This window comes from Anabas testudineus, chromosome 15 (assembly GCF_900324465.2).
Source record: "Anabas testudineus chromosome 15, fAnaTes1.2, whole genome shotgun sequence".
NCBI classification, from domain to species: domain Eukaryota; kingdom Metazoa; phylum Chordata; class Actinopteri; order Anabantiformes; family Anabantidae; genus Anabas; species Anabas testudineus.
The window spans coordinates 883782-902660 of NC_046624.1; the positions used below are offsets into that span (position 1 = coordinate 883782).

Consider the following 18879-nt stretch of genomic DNA (forward strand, 5'->3'; position numbering starts at 1 on the left):
CAAACAAACTGTAAACATCAAGGTTAGTTTCATCTGATCAGAATAAAACATAAAAAGATGAGTTTTAAAATAAAATTACACAAGATTTAACAGTCACACAGCCTCAGTAGTAGTAGTAGTGGTAGTAGTAGTGGTAGTAGTAGTGGTAGTAGTAGAGATATACTGCAGCTATTAAATATGTTTGAGTAAGCAAGACATGAGTGTTCACAGCTGGAGCACACTAATGCTTTGTGCACCTTTTTTGTTTGTCTCGGGGAGTGTGTTGCAGACATGGTGGATTTACAAAGGTTGGAACTTACAAAAAATGTCAATAAATGAAGCACATGCTGTCTTGTGCTTTAAGTCATTTTTTCAATATTGAATCTAGACTATATGTGTCAAACTCAAGGCCCACGAGACCATCTTATCTTTTTTAATGGCCCAGCGATGAGAAGTGCCAATGACACACACACACACTACAAATCCCATAATGCAGTGCACCAGCTGCCTTACCAAATGATAGGCTACCTGCGATCATTCCCGCGTTAATTAGGTCAGATCTATCAAGCATCTTTTTAAGTCAAAGGCAGCTCCTAAACACAGCCCAGAGACAAACCTGAAAACAGAGCCTTTTAAAACCGGCGGGAGGCTGTGTACATGTTTACTGACATTGCCGGATTATTTGTTCAGCAAATGTGGCTGTAATTAAGCAAAATAATCTAAAAAATAGAATGTTTTGATTGGTTATTATTTTAACTTTTGGCACTATTTTTTTATTATTTTATTTTGGGTTTTTTTTTGCAGCATGTTCATATTTTGAAACTGTATAATTTTGACAGGAGACATTTTTATGGAGAGAAGTTATTTTAAGTTGATTTATTTGGGGAAAATATTGTATCCTGTCTGTTTTGATTCATATTTCTGTTTAAAAAACAATTAGTCTGAATTTTGGCCCCTGTGCAATAATGTTTGACACCCCTGTAGACAAAATAAACAAAACAAATGCAAAACTTGTCAGTGTGTCAAGTTTTTATTGATACAATTACCTATTGACACATTGACATTTTGTGACTTCACATATGTCTAGTTAAAATGTTCCCTCACATTAGTTACATTGTAGTCTGGGCTGTTGGTTCTCTGAAGAATCCACTGCTGGTGCATCATTAATGAAAATAACAACAGGTGAGAGAGGGGCAACAATGAGACAACCCCCAAAAGAGGAATAGTTTTACAGGTGGAGGCCACATTTTTTCTCTCCTCATCTTTTATAAGTTTTGCATTTGGCTAGTGTCAGTTACTTTGGGAGAGCTGGACAGGGCCATAGAAGGCCCTTAAAACATCAGCAGGACTTGTATCTGCTCCTTTGTGCAAGGAAGAACGGGAATAGCACTGTCAGAGCCTGTTCAAGATGACCTCCAGCAGGCCACTGGTGTGAATGTCTCAAATGGTCAGAAACAGACTTCATGAGGGTGGCCTGAGGGCTCGACGTCCTCTAGTGGCCCCTTTGCTCACTGCCCGGCCCAGAATTGGCAAGTCCACCACTGGGTCCCTGTGCTTTACACAGATGAGAGCAGGTTCACCCTGAGCACATGAAGGAGATGTGAACGGGTTTGGAGAAGCCGTAGAATACGTCATGTCGCCTGTAACATTGTTTAGCATGGCCAGTTTGGTGGTGGTCAGTGATGGTCTGGGGAGGCATATCCATGGAGGGACGCACAGACCTTTATAGGCTAGACAACTGCACCATGAATGCCATAAGGTATTGGGATAAAATCCTTTGACCCATTGTCAGACCCTACACAGGTGCAGTGGGTCCTGGGTTCCTCTTGGTGCATGTCAATGCCTGGCCTCATGTAGTGACAGTATGTAGGCAGTTCCTGGAGGATAAATGAATTCAAACCATTAACTGACCCCCACGCTGGCCTGACCTAAATCCAATAGAACACCTCCTAGGACATTATGTTTTGATCCATCCAGTGCTGCCATGTTGTACCTCAGACTGTCTGGGAGCTCAGTGATGTCCTGATCCAGATCTGGGAGGAGATACCCCTGGGAATCATCTATCATCTCATTAGGAACATGCCCTGATATTGTCAGGCATGCATACAAGCATGTGGGGGCCAAAGGAAACTGCTGAGTACCATTTTGAGTTGCTGTAATGAAATTTCAATAAAATGGACCACTTTGATTTCAATTTCCATCAACTGATGGGACATTCTTTCGGTCCTAACACATCATCCAGTCCATATCAGCATAAATATCCAGCATGAGTTTTTTTCTTGATGTGTTTTCAAAGTGTACCTTTATTTTTTTGAGCAGTGTAAATTAGAAGTAGTGAAATTAACAGTATGTAAACTTTTATTGGTCACAGGGTTGGTGAATGCTGAAAAGAGAAATGACTAACCCCCCAGATACAAACTACAGAGTGAACAAAATAAATTCAGGATTGGACATTTCATTTTAGCCAACTGTTATCTGTTTTCTTTCTTTCTGTTAACATACCATAACTTTTATTGTAGAATAATCACTTTGTGATTTCATAACACAAAACATAGAATGAATTTACATTTAGCCACTTTTTCGAACAACCCAGTCCCCCACTTCGTTTCAAACAGACCATAGTGGCACAGAGAACTCCAGGCATTAAATGATATTGTTATGACACTTGAGAAAACCAATTGTAACCTGGTTACTTGAGTGCATTTAAATGCACTGATGGTAAATCACTGACACATTTGGTCTTTTAGTTCAGATGCTAAAGTCTGATCTCTGGATAGTAGTAGGAGTAGTAGGGGTCCTTAGGCAAGACCTCCTTACGCTTACCCTGCCTTTGCCGTGTATCTCTCTTGGAAGTCGTTGTGGGTAAAGGAACCTGCCAAATAACTAAATGTAAACAAGTGATTCACAACCAGGATACCTTCAAAGATTTTTCTTTTTACCTGTGAGGAAATGTACTTTTGGCCCATTTGTCAGTATTACTGGCTGTTGATAGTCAATTATTTCAAATGTATTATGTAAACACACGGTACAATAAAATGTTAAACACTGATTTTGCATCTGCCATCAACCACATCCAGTCAGATGGAGGTGGATACTCCTGTTAGATGGAGGTGGATACTCCTGTTAGATGGACGTGGATACTCCTGTTAGATGGACGTGGATACTCCTGTTAGATGGACGTGGATACTCCTGTTAGATGGACGTGGATACTCCTGTTAGATGGACGTGGATACTCCTGTTAGATGGACGTGGATACTCCTGTTAGATGGACGTGGATACTCCTGTTAGGACCAATCTCAACCTGTTGGCAGCCTCACACTGCAAGAGAGGCTGCAGGATGGGGACCTGCACAGAGACACAAAGACATGCTGATGTTACAGCGTACAGAGACTGTGAGCGGACTAAGACTTTCTGAACAGTGTCTTATGAGCACAACACAATATAACAAAGCTGATCTTGCTGATCACACTGTGGATATAATGTGTGAGTAGAGACTTAATATGAGGTGAAATTAAACCTGTTTACTGATCATTCAAGCATCGCAAGTGTTATAATTGAGGCCCTGTGATGTGTCGAGGAAAAAACTGCAAAACAACAAAACGTTGTCTTCAAATTCATTATTAGAACCACTAAGTAGTATTGTAGTAGTGGCACATACTCTAAGTATTTAGATATACAGAACATTTTCTCAGAAGATAAGCGCCTGATTTGGCTTCAGTGGGAATTCAGTTTAGCAGACCTGGCCATATTTAAGTGGATGTCAGTCACATGTCTACTACCTTTCAACAACATCTGTGAGAAAACCAATTATAACAGAGATCTGGCGTTTAAACAAAACGTTAGAGCCACATTCAAGAGTCCTGAAAACCTACTGTTGTTTTGCTCTGACTCCAGCGCATCCCGACGTTTGAGCAGGATCCTCTGCAGCTCCTCGTCACGGTTTGTTGATGGAGCCACTGCGCTTGGTTGCGGGGTGGTTCTTTGGAAATTGTCCTGGTCAGATTCAACAAAGACACACATGCAGCTGGAGGGCTCAGTAAAAAACAGAGCTGAGTAATTGTCACTGTTCTGAACAAGTAGAGAAGAAACAACACTAGTTTTAACTTGGTGTTTGTCTGGCCACTTGTCTAAGCTTAACAGTAAGACACTGAGTGCTCTTTTATTCTGCTAGTCTTCACCTTGTATGTCTAGTATGTTGCAGTAGTACTTACTTTTATTAAATATCTCACTACTTTCCCAGTCTTTGTCGCATTATGTTTCAGTTTAACAGCACATTGATACAGTGTCGAAACAAAGTCTCTTTTTCTGTATAAATACAGACTAAGTTCAGCTGGTAAATATGCCTTGTGAGGACATTTGATTGTTTTATTACCATGATTCCTTTAAGTTCCTGAATGGCAGAATTAGAGGGCAGCCGCTGCATCTGATAAAAGGAAAAAGATGTGTTGGTAAATAAACAGCAGACTGGCACATCATTTTACCTCATTCTGCACTTAGAGACTAAACTGCACCTCTTACCACAGAGATGACACACTGTAGGCAGAACGAGGATGTATGCTTTCTACAAGAAGCAAATGTGTCAGCGCACAATCATTTTGAGTCACGCCAATTTTTCCATCCTCATTATTTATAATTACCTTGCAGAGCAGGTCCTAATACTATCCAATTTGGTGGAGTTGTTGTGGTGGAGGAACATGCATGCAAAGATGTTTTGGCCATATGTCATGTTTTATCAAAACAAGCAGCTCTTTAATAGTCCCACACACTGATGGATTTAAGAGCCCTGAACATAACAAAACATCATTTGGAGGCCTGAAAACACAATCATACTCTTGCTCTTTCTTTAATGACTCCTCAGGCTCATGTTTTAATATTTCTCTGTCTTCAGTGTTTAGTATTTACTTCTTTACAATTTCCTGTTTAAATTCTCACACCAGAGTTTAGAACATTGGACAGTGGTGCCACACTAGTGTGGACTGGTGGGAAGTAGACTGAGACAACATGAGCCTCTTGTTAGTTGAACAGTTTCCAACTTGAATTCACCACACAGATCCATCCTCCTCCAGACAAAACAAACGTTTACATCCTGCTGTTACACACACACCCACTTCCATCAGTGTCTTAGTACCTCATGGTACTGAGATAGTTGTTTAACCAATTCCAATTGTACATGAGGTCACATTTTTTATTGATAAAGCCAAATACAAGTCATGAAGGCAGCAGGAGTTATGTTGTAATATTTAGCAGGGATAGATGAAACCTAAAAAAAGTACTGTATAACACAGAATGAGACGTTAGCACCTTATCTACGTGCAATACGCCTATGAAATCATTCAAATGACTTTGAATATATTGAATGGATAGTAGTAGAGTCACTTTTTTTACTGTTAAGGGTTGGTAAAAAAAAACTAAATGAGTAATCTCCACCAGAGGGTGTCACTGTGATTTACTGCATGTACCGTTGGCCTCAGTTAACTATTTTTATCGCCTTACATAAGAAGTCATATGAGGAAGTATTTTAGATCTGACTCCATGGATGGAAAAATCATGAACAAATGTGAAGCTGCTGACTTCATACAGTAAAGCAACGTTCGCCTGTGAGCCAAGTGAAGCACCACAAATGAACAGAGCATCATTAAAAACAAATTTGAACATCTGAAAAAAACGATATACTAGTTCACTCCGAGTTTATTTGCTGCTTCTATGGGTGGAATATTTATAACTCATCCTCATTCAATATGAGTACATCCAGCCCACAGTGTTGTATCCGGGAAAACAGCAAAACAAGGCATTTCAGAGGTATGACAGTTTACTGCCATGAAACAATGGTTGAACCTTTTTTTATAAAATGTATTTAAAAGTAGAGTAAAGAGTAATTCACCACCTCACCTGTCTTCTGGTCCTATTAAGTGAGTGGTTGACTGGTCGAAGTTGAATGCCTTTTTTGATCCTTTGCATCATTTCATCCACGGCCTGTTGCCTGATGTCCACATCTGAGAGTGACAGACACACAACAAGCAAGAAGAACAATTCATCACTAAGCTGCAAGCTGTAGTAAGCTCTTCCAATGGATATGTTGTATTTAGTGGCTTCACTGACGCCTAATAGGAGTCTGCCTCAGAGGGAAACAGTGCCAACAACCAAAGTGAGTTTAAATGATTTTGAGAGGTATGAGACACTGTGTAATTCACAAGCATCATTAGCACTGCAACTGAAATGAAGCTCATTTGAATGTAAAAGCTTCTAAATGACACAACCCCCCAGCATTATTCAATACATTTTGTTGGAGAAACTTAAGGGTTTTCCTCTTAATTATGCCATATATACTGACTGAACTGTACTGTTGAGGATTCTATTTAGGGTTGATCTGGCTGTAGCGACAGAACAATTAATAATAATTGCTGTAGCTGCTAATTTTGTAATAAAAAAAAAAAAAAGTACACCCGTAGGGATTTCTAGTGTGGAACACTAGCAAAACTTGTGAAATATATCTTTTCTCTTTGTGTAAAAACCCAAACAAATCTTCATCCAGAAGTTGTGCGAGGAAAAGAGATGTTCTCAAGATCATAAAAGATGGGAAAAAATTCTAATTCTGCAGTAAACCAGCCTATTGGTAAAGAAATATGAATATTTAATTTTCTAACATAGAACATTCAATGGTACGCACAATGGAATTATTGTCAGTAAGATGCCTTTAAAATGTCACACAAAAACTATTTTTTGTTAAAGTAATAGTAAAATATTTTTAGAAGGTGCTCAGAAAGACACTATTATTCAGGTGTCAGACTAAAAGATCCTTGGGTGGCAACTACTCAGCACTGTTGGCAATTTCAACAAATACCCTGTACGTAGTGCCCAATTCACTCACATATTCAAAACCTACTTAACAAAATGAGAACACGGCATAGCCTGTTCAGTCGACATGGGCGTTCTACCTGCTCCAACAAGTCAAGGCTTCCCTTTTGTCTGAATTTAACATGTTAAGCTAATAGGCCAGTGATGGAGATTTGAGTTAGAATTTTGACATGCACCACTTGCTATAACATTTGTCCTTCTACACATAAGTGACATTGATTTGCAAAAGAAAAGGCAAAAAGGATTAAAACAACAACAACAACAACAAATTAAACAAACACAAAAAAAACACACAACTTTAGACCAGTTCTTCTCCTGTGAGATGCATGAGACATAAAGAGAAACCTTGCACCAAGAAAGTAAAGCTATCCTGAATCTTAAAATTTCACATTTCAAGTACAGCTTACAGAATTCCCTCACTGTCATCACTCAGAATACCAAAGTCATCTATCAGACTGCATAAATTATCAGCAAAGTTTTTTTTGTCTTTAACTTTGTATATAGTATTAACACTGCTTTATTATAGAACAACCAAGACCTGCAACAGATTACACTGTAAAAATGCTATATAAAAAAAAAAATATATATATATATATATATAATAAAATACAAAAACACCTGCCAGCAATTGGATTGATACTCATAGTTCAAGAGCGTGTATAGTCAATATAAATGTGTACCTGGTGTCCTGGCAGGGTCCTTGACTACAAGTGGGACGTCATCTCTAATGTCTCTTTTCTTCCGGATCAATGACAACAGTGCACTACAAGGGGGTGGGGGAGGGGGGAGGGGACCGCAAATGAAGATTAGCTGATAGTCATTTCAAATGCTAACTTTATTGATTTGAATACCTTAATGTACCTTTTTTCAACGCTATTTAGAATAAATAATAATCACAGATATTTTGGAAAGTGAGTCATTGTAACTGCACTTCCTTTTTGTTAGTCTGAAATGTTTCACGACTCATCCAAGTAGTGTTTTTCATCTACTGAAATCATAGACATAGATTTAATTTTATGTTACGTGCATACAAGAAAGTCACCTTTCCTCATCATAAGCAGCAAAAAACATATTGTAATAATAAGTAACCACTTACTGACTGCCTGTTCAATATTCTGAATTGACTGAACACAGATGATAAGGGCCTAATTAAATCTAACAGTACTAGACAATATGCCACCTCACTGGCAGTAGCTGTGGTGTCTGAGTCTGAGTCTTTAAAATGGAGAACAGCATCTCTACAGATGTTTATCCTGACTTGAGTATTTCAGTTACTGATACTATACAGAGCACATACAACCTGAGTGGGTTGGAGGGCGGCGTCAGGGCTGGAGGAGGTGGAGGTGGAGGTGGTGGAGGTGCTGGAACTGGGGGTGGGTTGGTAAATGCCTGCAGCTTCTTCTGGAGCTCCTCAGCTGGTCATGTCAGACACATTGAGTTACTGTATACACAGCATCAGCAGAAAGAACAGAAAACTATACTGAACTGCCTGCTGCCTACTCAGCATGTAATCACACATATGAGGATGGGTTCCCTGTTCACTCTGGTTCCTCTCAAGGTTTCTTCCTGTTGCCTTCTCAGGGAGTTTTTCCTTGTCACTGTTGCCCTCAGCTTGCTCATCAGGGACAATCTGATTATTATTATTCCTACACATTCACTGTCCATGTAAACTTCCATAGTTTCTTTGGTTGTGTAAAGCTGCTTTGTGACAATGTCAATTGTTAAAAGTGCAATACAAATAAAATGGAATTGAATTGAATGGAACTACTACAACAAGATTCTGATGTACTAATGGTGTTCCATGCTGACAAAAGTACATATATAGTATGACCATGAGACTGTCTTCATGACTACTGAGGCTACACTCAATGATCCCTCTGTTGTTCCTGTGGTAGCCTCTGTAGCATATAGCATGAGCCCCAAAATGTCCCTATAATTTCAGATATATTCTCACCTGTAAACCGCATATCCTTGACCTCCAATTCAGCCTTGGAGCATCTGTCACTATACTCCTTCTTTTCTTCCTCCACAAGCTCCAGTTTATGCCTCAGTGCTGCCAGCTCCCTCTGAGCCTCACTGCTCCTCAGCTTGTCCTCCATCTGCTTTATCTAAGGGCAGACAAAGACACTATTATTGTTACACCACATAGCAGATGCTTATGAAGAAATGCTTAGAGATACAGTTTATTCTATTACTTCATATATAGTATATGCAGTATACTGTACATTTCCTTCTTATTGACAATTGTTAGTGACTTCAAAGTTACAATTACACCAGGAGCAGGGGTTCCTTTTGACATGTTAACAGAAGGAGCTGTGGATCAAACAGCTGACTCAATGGTTAGCAGACAAACAACTTTAACTCCTGATCCACAGCCTAGCCCATAAAAAAGATTAAAAACAGTGAAAATATTCACAATAAACTTAACATTTTTTTTCTACTTTCTGATGAAAAAAGAACAGTTCCACAAGCGTTGCGGTTGCTGCAGCTCCTGTGGTGATGATTTCTGATAAGTAGGACTGGGTAGCTGCCAGCTGACATTCAATCATCTGTTCCCCAACCCTAGTTCCTTAACCAGTGTTTTAATTGTTCCTCAAATCAAGGGTATGTCTCACCTCCACCCCAGCATCAGGAGAGATCAGTGATCCCACTCAGCTCTAATTGTTTTCCATCAGTGCCAGAGGAGGTGGGAGGGAGCTGGAGGCTTCACTGCTGCTTTTAATTATTAATCTGGCAGGTCATGGTCGTGATAACTCACTAGGCATTTTCACCCTATGTAATTAACCAGCTAAATAATTCTTGTTTTGATCCATATGAATTAGAGGCAATACAGCTGCAAACCACAGGGATGGGTTGCACATGTAACATTTATCTTCTATTTGAACTATTTGTGTTAAGTGTGAACAACTAAATAACTGTATACTTGAGTAACAGTTGTTATAATCTGGTCTGTTATGTTACAATACTGGATCAGTAGTCTATAATCAAGATATCTTCAGCCAACCAGTATCTACAATATAGAATATATAGAATATTAAACAAGATGAGCACTTGTTCTTGTCTGGTATCTTTGTGGTACAATGTACATGGACAGCCGCTTGTAAGACTGAGGTACCTAATGAAGCCTATTCATATGAGTGTTGGCCTGATAATGCAGGTACATGAGCACAGTAGAAAACATGACAGCAATGCCATAACTGCAAGTCAGAATCTCAGAGTCTTAGTTTATTCTATTTTGCTGAAAAATGTTTGTTAAATACCTGCAGTTGTCAACAGCAGCAGGATCATATGAGCAACTCCAAAGTGAAAGTGGTGCGGTACCTACACCCAGACAACAAAGCTATTTCAAATGATTAATTATTCTTTGCTTTTCTAAACCTCAGAGATGAATTACATGAATTACTGGCTACATATCTTCAGGTTAAGTTCTAAGCTTAAACAGAATTAGAGGCATTAGTCCTGCAAACCATGGGATGTGGGATGCACATCGAATACTTTTCTTGTATTTGAACTATTTGAGTTAAGTGTGATTACATAATTGTAGACCTCTTTTTCTCACAGTAGTGGCATCATTGCGTGTATGGATGTGATCCTGTACTGACTGTGTGATGGCTGAGATAAATAAGAAAAAATGTCAACAGGATGTTAAAAGGAAAACACAGTTAAGGAGTGCCTAAAAAACCTTCACCAAGTAATGACAGAAGTGTTATTTAAAATACTGACTGACTTAGGATTAAGAAAATAGACTGGCACATTTTCACTAAAACAACCCCCAAAAAAGTTAGACCGTAGCCTATGTAGCCTATAACTATGTGACATGCCTATAATTAGCTACTTCTCTAACACATTTTATTCTGTCATATTTTAGATTAACCATCGTCACACATCTGGAAGTTGAAACATTGCAACTGCAACAACTTCCTTTTTTTTTGGACGAAACGTTTCACTACACCCGTACCCAAGTAGCTAGTCTAAAGTCTAAAGATAGTTGGTTATAAACCACAAATTTATGCTCCAGGTTTGGTCTCAATCTTATCTGGTGGTGTCTGTCAATCCAAAGAAATTTGAAAATCCAAAAACTACACATTTATATATTTTTATACCTCTATAATACCTTTTTCCTACTCCCTACTGAAAGACATGCCCATGAGAATGTACTTTAAACCAACAAGTAGGAATATCCAAACAGTACATCTGTGTTTTTACTGAGGAGACAAATCTGAACTTTCTCATGCTTGCATTTTGTACAGATCATTTCCTCCCAAGAATCAGAATGACCAATCCTACATGAGAGGTTTGTGCATGAGCTGTGGACACAGACCTGCACCTGGTGCTCCAGCCTCTGAGTCTCCAGATCCTGGGTCAGCCTGGCAACCTGGCTAAATGCTTCCTGTAAAGCCTGGCTGGGTGAGGAGCTCTGCATTAGGATCTCACTCTGTCTCTTCAGCTTCTTTTGCTCAACCACCATCTATTGGAAAGGACATATTTATATTTCACAACATTGGAGCTAGTCAGGAAAGTGTAAGTGTCTGAAAGCATAATGTAAACCAAAATACAGAGAATAAAGAGGTCCATGACCAACTGGTCTACTGTATGAAAACCCTCACCGCTCTGGCAAAGTTCTCTGCTTCTGTCCGCAGATCTTGCTCCAGGTTTAATGTGTCCTGTAAGACCTCATACTCCTCCACGGCAAACTGAGACACTAGACAAAGATTTCCACAGTGGGTTATTTACTACTGAGATGCAACATGTATTGCACATACATAAATAATAATAATAATAATAATAATAATAATAATATAATAACCATTATTTAATTAGTACTTTTAATCCAGTTACAAAGTGCTTTAACAGAAACATCACAGGTATGCAGGAAAATATTATTTTAAGATAAGATAAAAGATTTAAAAGAATACATAATATGGAATTAAATTAAGCAGCAGAGGTAATATTATAGACTATATTACACCTCCCTCTCTTACCTCTTTTATATTTCTCCAGTTGCTTCTTTTGCTGCACGTTCTGAGCAGTTAACAAAGTGTTGTCATGTTTCTTCTTCAGCAGCTGCAAATGTAAGAAGGGACAAAGTAGTTCAACAATACAGTTTGTTTTATGAATTCTGTTTTACGGTAATCACTGAGGACAGTTAAAGACAACCACGGACTACGAACTTCTTTCTATACTCCTTAGATCTTAGTGCTGCATTCAACAGTATAGATCACAACATTTTATTACACAGACTGAAACATGTCATTGGGATTAAACGAACAGCACTAGGCTGGTTTGAGTCTTTCATGCACCCAAAAGTCAATTACATAGTTCCACAGGGTTTTGTGCTTGAACCAATTATTTTCCTATATTACCCCCTTTAGGCAGTATTATTAGGAAATAATGTCTGTAACACACAAATTTCATACACCCAGCTATGTTTATCTATGAAACAAGAAGGAACTAATCAAACTTCAAGCATGCTTAAAAGACATAAAGGCCTGGATGTCAATTGAGACAGACTGCTTTCTACCACCTGAGGAATAGTGCTTAAATTAGAAGAACCCTGTCTCAAAGTGATGCTGAAAAACTAGTCCATGCATTCGTTACTTCCAGACTGGACTATTGTAATTCATTATTAATAGTTTGTCCCAATAACTCCTTAAAAAGCCTCCAGTTAATCCAAAATGCTGCAGCCAGAGTTCTGACTGGAATTAACAAGAGATCATATTTCTCCTACGTTAGCTTCTCTCCATTGGCTCCCTGTAAGATCCAGAATTTCAAATTCTTCTCCTCACATACGTATAAATCACTTAATAATCAAGCTCCGTTGTATCTTATAGACCTCATAGTTCCATATTTTCCTAGCAGAACACTTCATTCTCAGAGTGCAGGTCTGCTTGTGGTTCCTAGATTTTCCAGATGTTTAATGTCCTCTACTATGGAATCAGCTCCCAGTTCAGTTTTGGGAGGCAGACACCATTTTTTTCCTTTTTATAAAGCCTATAGTTAGAGCTGCTCAGGTGACTCTGAACCATCTCTTATTTGCTGCTATATCTGCTGGGTCACCTCCCTTAATACACTGAGCTCCTCTCCTCTCTCCATTCACTGCTACCATTGCATGTCATTAAATTTGTGTCTCCTCTCTCCCTTAGTTGTGCTTCCTCCTCTCTGTCTCCCTGTCTCTGTCCCTTTCAGCAGGTATCGCCAGCCTCTGAGTTGTATTTTTCCAGAGTGCAGGCCTACCGACCTGCCCAGTGTTTTTACTACTTGTTGTTTTATTGTTGTCGTCTGTTCTTTTCTTTCTCCTCTTTCCACTCGCCCCAACCGTTCAAAAAATTAATTGAAATAAACTGAAATCGAACAAGTAGGACGGGGGTTTTCACACCACCAGGACATTACTCAGGCAATAGCTGATTTATAGGACAGGATGTCCCTCAACACAGTGAATAAGGCTGGATTTAAGGTCTTGGTGAAGATATAGAACATAAACACACAAGAAAAACAAATGAAAGGAGACACTCTTTGCAATGCTTGAACCCAGCAGTGATCCTGGTGGGGGTGGTCTTTTCCAGAATCAAAAAGCCACCGTCTCCAGTTCACCAGGGGTGGTTGAATGATTTGAGTATGTACTGTATGAAAATGATATGAATCATATGCTGTGGTCTTTAGAGTCAACAGCTATCGACCTAGCTGTGGGAGATTTTGGACAGAAGTAATGGTGAAGACAGTTCTCTACACTAACACCATCCATCTGTCCATCTATTATCCTGACCACTTGTCCGAGGGAGTGTTGAGGCCTATCTTAGCTGTCATTGGGTAAGAGACTTTGTACACCCTGGGCAGGTCACCAGATTATCACTGGGCCGACCACCACAGTCAAAACATGAAATCAAGGAATATCTTTTGGAAAAATGGCATTCCACCCGTCCAGTAGAGTTCCAGAGGCACACTGAAGCCATTTTGGCAGCAGTAGTCATTCTTCCAAAACATATTCTCACTGTATTTTGATGCTGGTAAAATGTGACTGTTTTCATATTATTTTCCCAGCCTTAGTTCTAATTAATCTGAAGTTGGCTGTTGGGTTGATTCTGTTGACATGGATTTTATGAGTCTGAGTGGTGGCAAAACAAATTAAAACATTAAACTTACCTCTTCCCTGGATAGCCTTAGTTGATCTTGTAATGCCTCGAGATTGGTAACTGCTTGATTTTTCTCCTTCAGTGTTGCCTCCAACTTATTTTTTAGCTCTGAAACACAGAAAAAGAAACATGGGTTAACAGTATTTGCAATAGGATTCTGGCACTGAGAATGCACAGCTACAGCTTGATTTTTAAGTACATCAAACAGCTCTCAGTGATTATCAGAAAAACATTACAGATCCATTAGTAGGAGATTGCACATCAAGCTTTTCTAATTTATGATGACACTGTTCTCATCCAAATCCATCTTAAATCCATAGTATATATACCAGACACTGTATACTCTAGCATAACATTTGCATCTTAAGTCCAAAATATCAACATTTAAACAACTATAAATGAAGTTGAAAATGAACATATTAAAGCTCTGCCTACTTAACTATAGCCTCCACCTACTACATTTTTTACTGTAACGAGAATTGGCTCTCCCTGTACAGGAGCGCTGAGGCCCAATGATGAGTTACCTGTAGGTCATTAGGACACTACAATGAATATGTGATGTTAGCTGTTGCAGTATGTTACAGGTCATTTCTCCTCCCTGAGAATATTTTAATTTGTATTTTGTTTGTTCTGTCTTCACCCTTAGTATAATATGGTATAATAATAATATATATTATTATATATTTATCCATTCATTTGTTTGTTATTGATTTAGTTTGAATCTATAGTATATTTAGCGGGTAGAAATATGCTGTGGAATAAAAAACAAAAGTGGCATCAACAGACTGTTTAGTTGTATACATGAATGTAATGTCAGTCATCCGCTTCATGTGTATGCAGCATTAAATGTAGAAATTCCTTTGAGGGAATCTGAGAAACTCTTTTATTTTAAAATCTTTAAAATTACACAAAGTTTAAATCTGTTAATACAAAGCAGCTCACAGCAGGACCAGGCTGAGACATTTAGGAGGTTGCTTAAGCAGAAAAAGGTCACTGACACCTGAAGTTGTTGGGAAGGAATGGCCCTTTGTTAAGTAGAACAAACAATCTGTTGAATTAAATTCTCAAACCAAATTGAAATGCTACAAATGTCTGAACAGATGACTGGTTTGACAGTGGCAAGATATTCCTTGGGCCTTAACTGTGATGTGCTCAGCTCACAATTGACAGCAGGTGTTCTTTGATCATATTTAGTTTAAACCTACACATGGTCATAATATAAAAAGAAATCCAGTGAGTGTTTTAACTTCTTTAGGCATCCATTAACATATAATTGTGAATTTTTAATATATTAAACCAACAATCTTTAAACAACTATACTTGTTTCTGGATTCAATCAGCATCTGCACAGAGAGTATATTGTTTGCAAATCACATGAATGCCAACAGCCTTCAATAACATGATAGAAAACCATGGAGTATAAATCCATTATCACCCAAGGTATAATTACTGGTTGACTAAAGAATTGACCATGGCATTTCCCAGAGACAGCTGGATGGGAAGAAAAGTCATTCACTAGCACTATATTTTAGACAGTTTAAAACTCACTGGAATTACTGGTTACTTCATATGTAATGCATAGATTAGCAGGTTCTAATAAGTGTTTTATTTGTCCATTCTTTGCAATATCTTAACCATAGTTTATCTACTGTTGTCAGATACAGTGCTGTGGAAAGCATACTGTGGGTGCATTATTAAGAGGACAGAGGAGGCTAACCCTCCCCAAAATAGTCATGGAAATATTCTGCTGAAACTTTCATGAATCTCTTGGCTTAAATAAGTCTTACAATGGCTAAGACAGGTTGTTTAGTAAGCAAAAAAACATTTTAGAAAATTCTCATTGTTCCCAGTAAAGATCAGGCTCCAACATTACTGAATCTGTTACATTGCATTAAACATCTACAGTAGAGCTTCTTTAATTAGACCTAATCTGACTTATCTCTATGCAGACATGATGTCACCATAGGCTTCTTTAGTTTCCAGGACAAAATTCAGTTCAATGCAGTAACTTTATTCATCCCCAGCTGCCAGTTAATATTATCATTATACATTACATATTAACTGTTTTTACCACCACCAACACCAACAGACCATGAAAGGTGGATGAGTTGAGGACATCTCATACCTGAAATGGTGCTCTGGCACTGGAGAGAAAGGCAGACTTCTCTGGCTGCATGTATGTCACTATACTCCTCCTCTTCATCCTCAAGGTTTATTTGTGTGATGGTTTCTGGGCTGAGGTGGGACAGCAACATCATGCTCTTTCTTTTCAGAGAGCGGTTCTGATGGTTCAACTACATAGAAACATAACACAGCGTCAATGCAGTGTAGTAGTCCACAATGTAATGAAGAAAGGAGATGAATGGCATTCTAATAATTCATAAAGGAGCTCCGTATAAATAAATCATCAATATTATGTATCAGCCACATGACCTACAAAATAATAATGTTACTTGTTATGTCATAAGTTAACATGCAGCAACCTGCCAGATTATCCCGCTACATTACGTCATATGAATTGTCAGGGCCAAAAATTGGAAATTATTCCACTCATTTTTTTTGTTATTTATCCAAAAATAACGAGGCAAGGCTGGTGTGCTCTTCTGGATAGAATCCAAAATATAAACATTTTATTCAAAAAGCTAATACCTTCTATTCCTGTGTGATGTGTGATGTTTTGCCCCCTATTTACAGAAATGAGGGGACAAAAACATTAGAACCAACTAATACAATGATACAATAAAAACTCCAGTATGACTCCACCCTAACCCTAACCCTAACCTAGAATTCCATTACACTGTACAGGTGTACATAATAAAGTGGCCAGTGAGTAAATATCGTAGTAATTATACAAATAGTAGTATAGATTAGTGTTTAATGTCTATATTTACTGCATTTAGCATATTATATACAGTGTTTTATTTTTGTCCTGAATTCTACAATTACAAGAACAGCTTTAGTACATCTATATTATAGATTTCAATATGACTAACTAGCAAATATGCAATCTATACATTAAAAATGAACTTAGTAAAGTAAAAAAAAAAAAAAAAAAAACACTTCTAGTGCTAAACACAAGTGCAAAAGTTTTCAATCAAGGTGATGGGCACACTCTCCACCCCTACATATGATAACTTGATGCAACCACAGAAGCAACCTCTGAATGCGTAGCCTTTCTTATATTAAACACATACAGTATTCCCTATTAGATGACTTGAATCCAACAAAAACAGACATAGCCTACGTCTTCCAGTGCCTCCATTCTCCAGATCTTCATAGAGTGACAAGTGTAAGGCAAGTGTAAGACAGGCACAGAAATAAGGTAGTAGTGCAACAGACGAGATGCAGATGAGATGTTGTCCTGATTTCCTCTTTTCTTTGGCCTTGCAATCATCATAATGGCAGGATGCATGCAAAAGCAATGATAAAGTGTAGAAAAAACAGTAATCATTAGAGGAGCACAAGCAGACGAAGGAAGCAGAAAAAGGCAGTGAATATCTCTCCTTTAAGATGCAATCACCATTTTGTGATTTGACATGTATTATATAAAGTATGTATCTTACATTTCCATGCAACATGTTTTTTTCTGTGATGTGTGTGTCTCTTTGAAATTCTTCATAAACTGATCAGTTCTACTAGTGGACATACTAAACTGTCACAATAGCCATTTCATTCAGGACGGCCATATGTATCAATTACGGAGACCTTTGCTAAGTAAAAAATGAATGAAGACTATGGGAAGGAGATGGATGCCAATTATGCATGTTTTTTGTGTCATCTGAAGGAAGAAAAGTGCCTGGGAAGATAAAAAAGAGAAAGAAATAGAAAAGGCGAGCCATGAAAGAAACATTTATTAATGGCATCCTGGTGGGAGCAGATTGCAGCAATTCCATCTTTTGATGATGCCCTTCAGGCTGCATCTATTTTTTTGAAATGCAATCAACAATACATAACATGGAATTGCATTCTTTTGATAATAATCTACAATTGGTGAGAGATGTACGTATGAAATTACATACTCAGATAAATCAAGGCTGGCATAGCATCAGGGCTACCGCTCTGTGGAGGTCACCATTACAAAGTCACGGCTCCTTCGTCGTACCTTTCTTCACACATCAACACAAAACCTTTAGGCATCAGAAACACATTTGGACTGCTAACTCCCTCTGGTCGCTTTTTAATTTTAAATATTAAGAACTTAAGGATTTGCTTTGAATGTTTCTGCCTTCTGATGAAAAACTTAGTATGAAAAATAACAATATTTGGGTAGAAGGAAAATAATATAGAGTAGAAGATGTCTGTCCTCCTCTGAGAACATCTCCTGTATTTTGACTTAGACTCCAATTTGACTGAGTGGTAAAACTGAAGTTAACTCCTTCAGAGTGCAGGAGTTGTGACATTGCTTAAACAATGTGAGGTCAACAATGTTCAGAAAGGTAATATGGCCTAATATTACAAATGTGCTGACTACTACTCCTGTACTACTAATAGTAAATAAATTTGCTATTTTGAACAATTTCAACTTTCATTATATCAAGTTTGAGGAGTAAATTCATTGGGTTGAATTTAGATACCCACTCTGTAGTGAATGCATATAAATGTAAACTTCCCTGCATTACCTATTTTAAAATATCTTTTCAGATAACATCATCTAGAGGAGTTCTTGAAGAATAGCTCAACCAAGACTGCAGTACCCTCCATAGTAAGAGCAAAGCATCAACTCAAGAACATCTCCAGTTTACAAGAAAGCATAGAAGCAGAGAGATGTTTTCACGTAAGGTGAACAGAATTGAAGAGAAACCATTAATGGAATGATCTACTTTACCTTACCCAAATAAAATACAATACGGTAAATCATGCCATTAGTTAACCAGTGCTGCCAACCTTTCAGCACAGCTCTTCAGATCTGTAATTT

General features: G+C 38.2%; 1 protein-coding gene across 1 annotated transcript in view; it reads right to left on the minus strand.

The window, feature by feature from the left end:
- Window positions 1–1450: 1450 nt before the first annotated feature.
- shtn1 (shootin 1) overlaps window positions 1451–18879 on the minus strand; it is a 30338-nt gene continuing 12909 nt past the window's right edge. The window contains exons 5-16 of the mRNA XM_026356351.1: window positions 16090–16258; window positions 13975–14072; window positions 11817–11898; window positions 11442–11536; window positions 11156–11302; window positions 8789–8942; window positions 8135–8249; window positions 7515–7597; window positions 5869–5972; window positions 4352–4402; window positions 3852–3972; window positions 1451–3324 (exon numbers count right to left, since the gene is read on the minus strand). Coding sequence (XP_026212136.1) covers window positions 3293–3324; window positions 3852–3972; window positions 4352–4402; window positions 5869–5972; window positions 7515–7597; window positions 8135–8249; window positions 8789–8942; window positions 11156–11302; window positions 11442–11536; window positions 11817–11898; window positions 13975–14072; window positions 16090–16258 — 1251 coding nt within the window. The 3' untranslated portion in view covers window positions 1451–3292. The remainder of the gene's footprint in view (window positions 3325–3851; window positions 3973–4351; window positions 4403–5868; window positions 5973–7514; window positions 7598–8134; window positions 8250–8788; window positions 8943–11155; window positions 11303–11441; window positions 11537–11816; window positions 11899–13974; window positions 14073–16089; window positions 16259–18879) is intronic.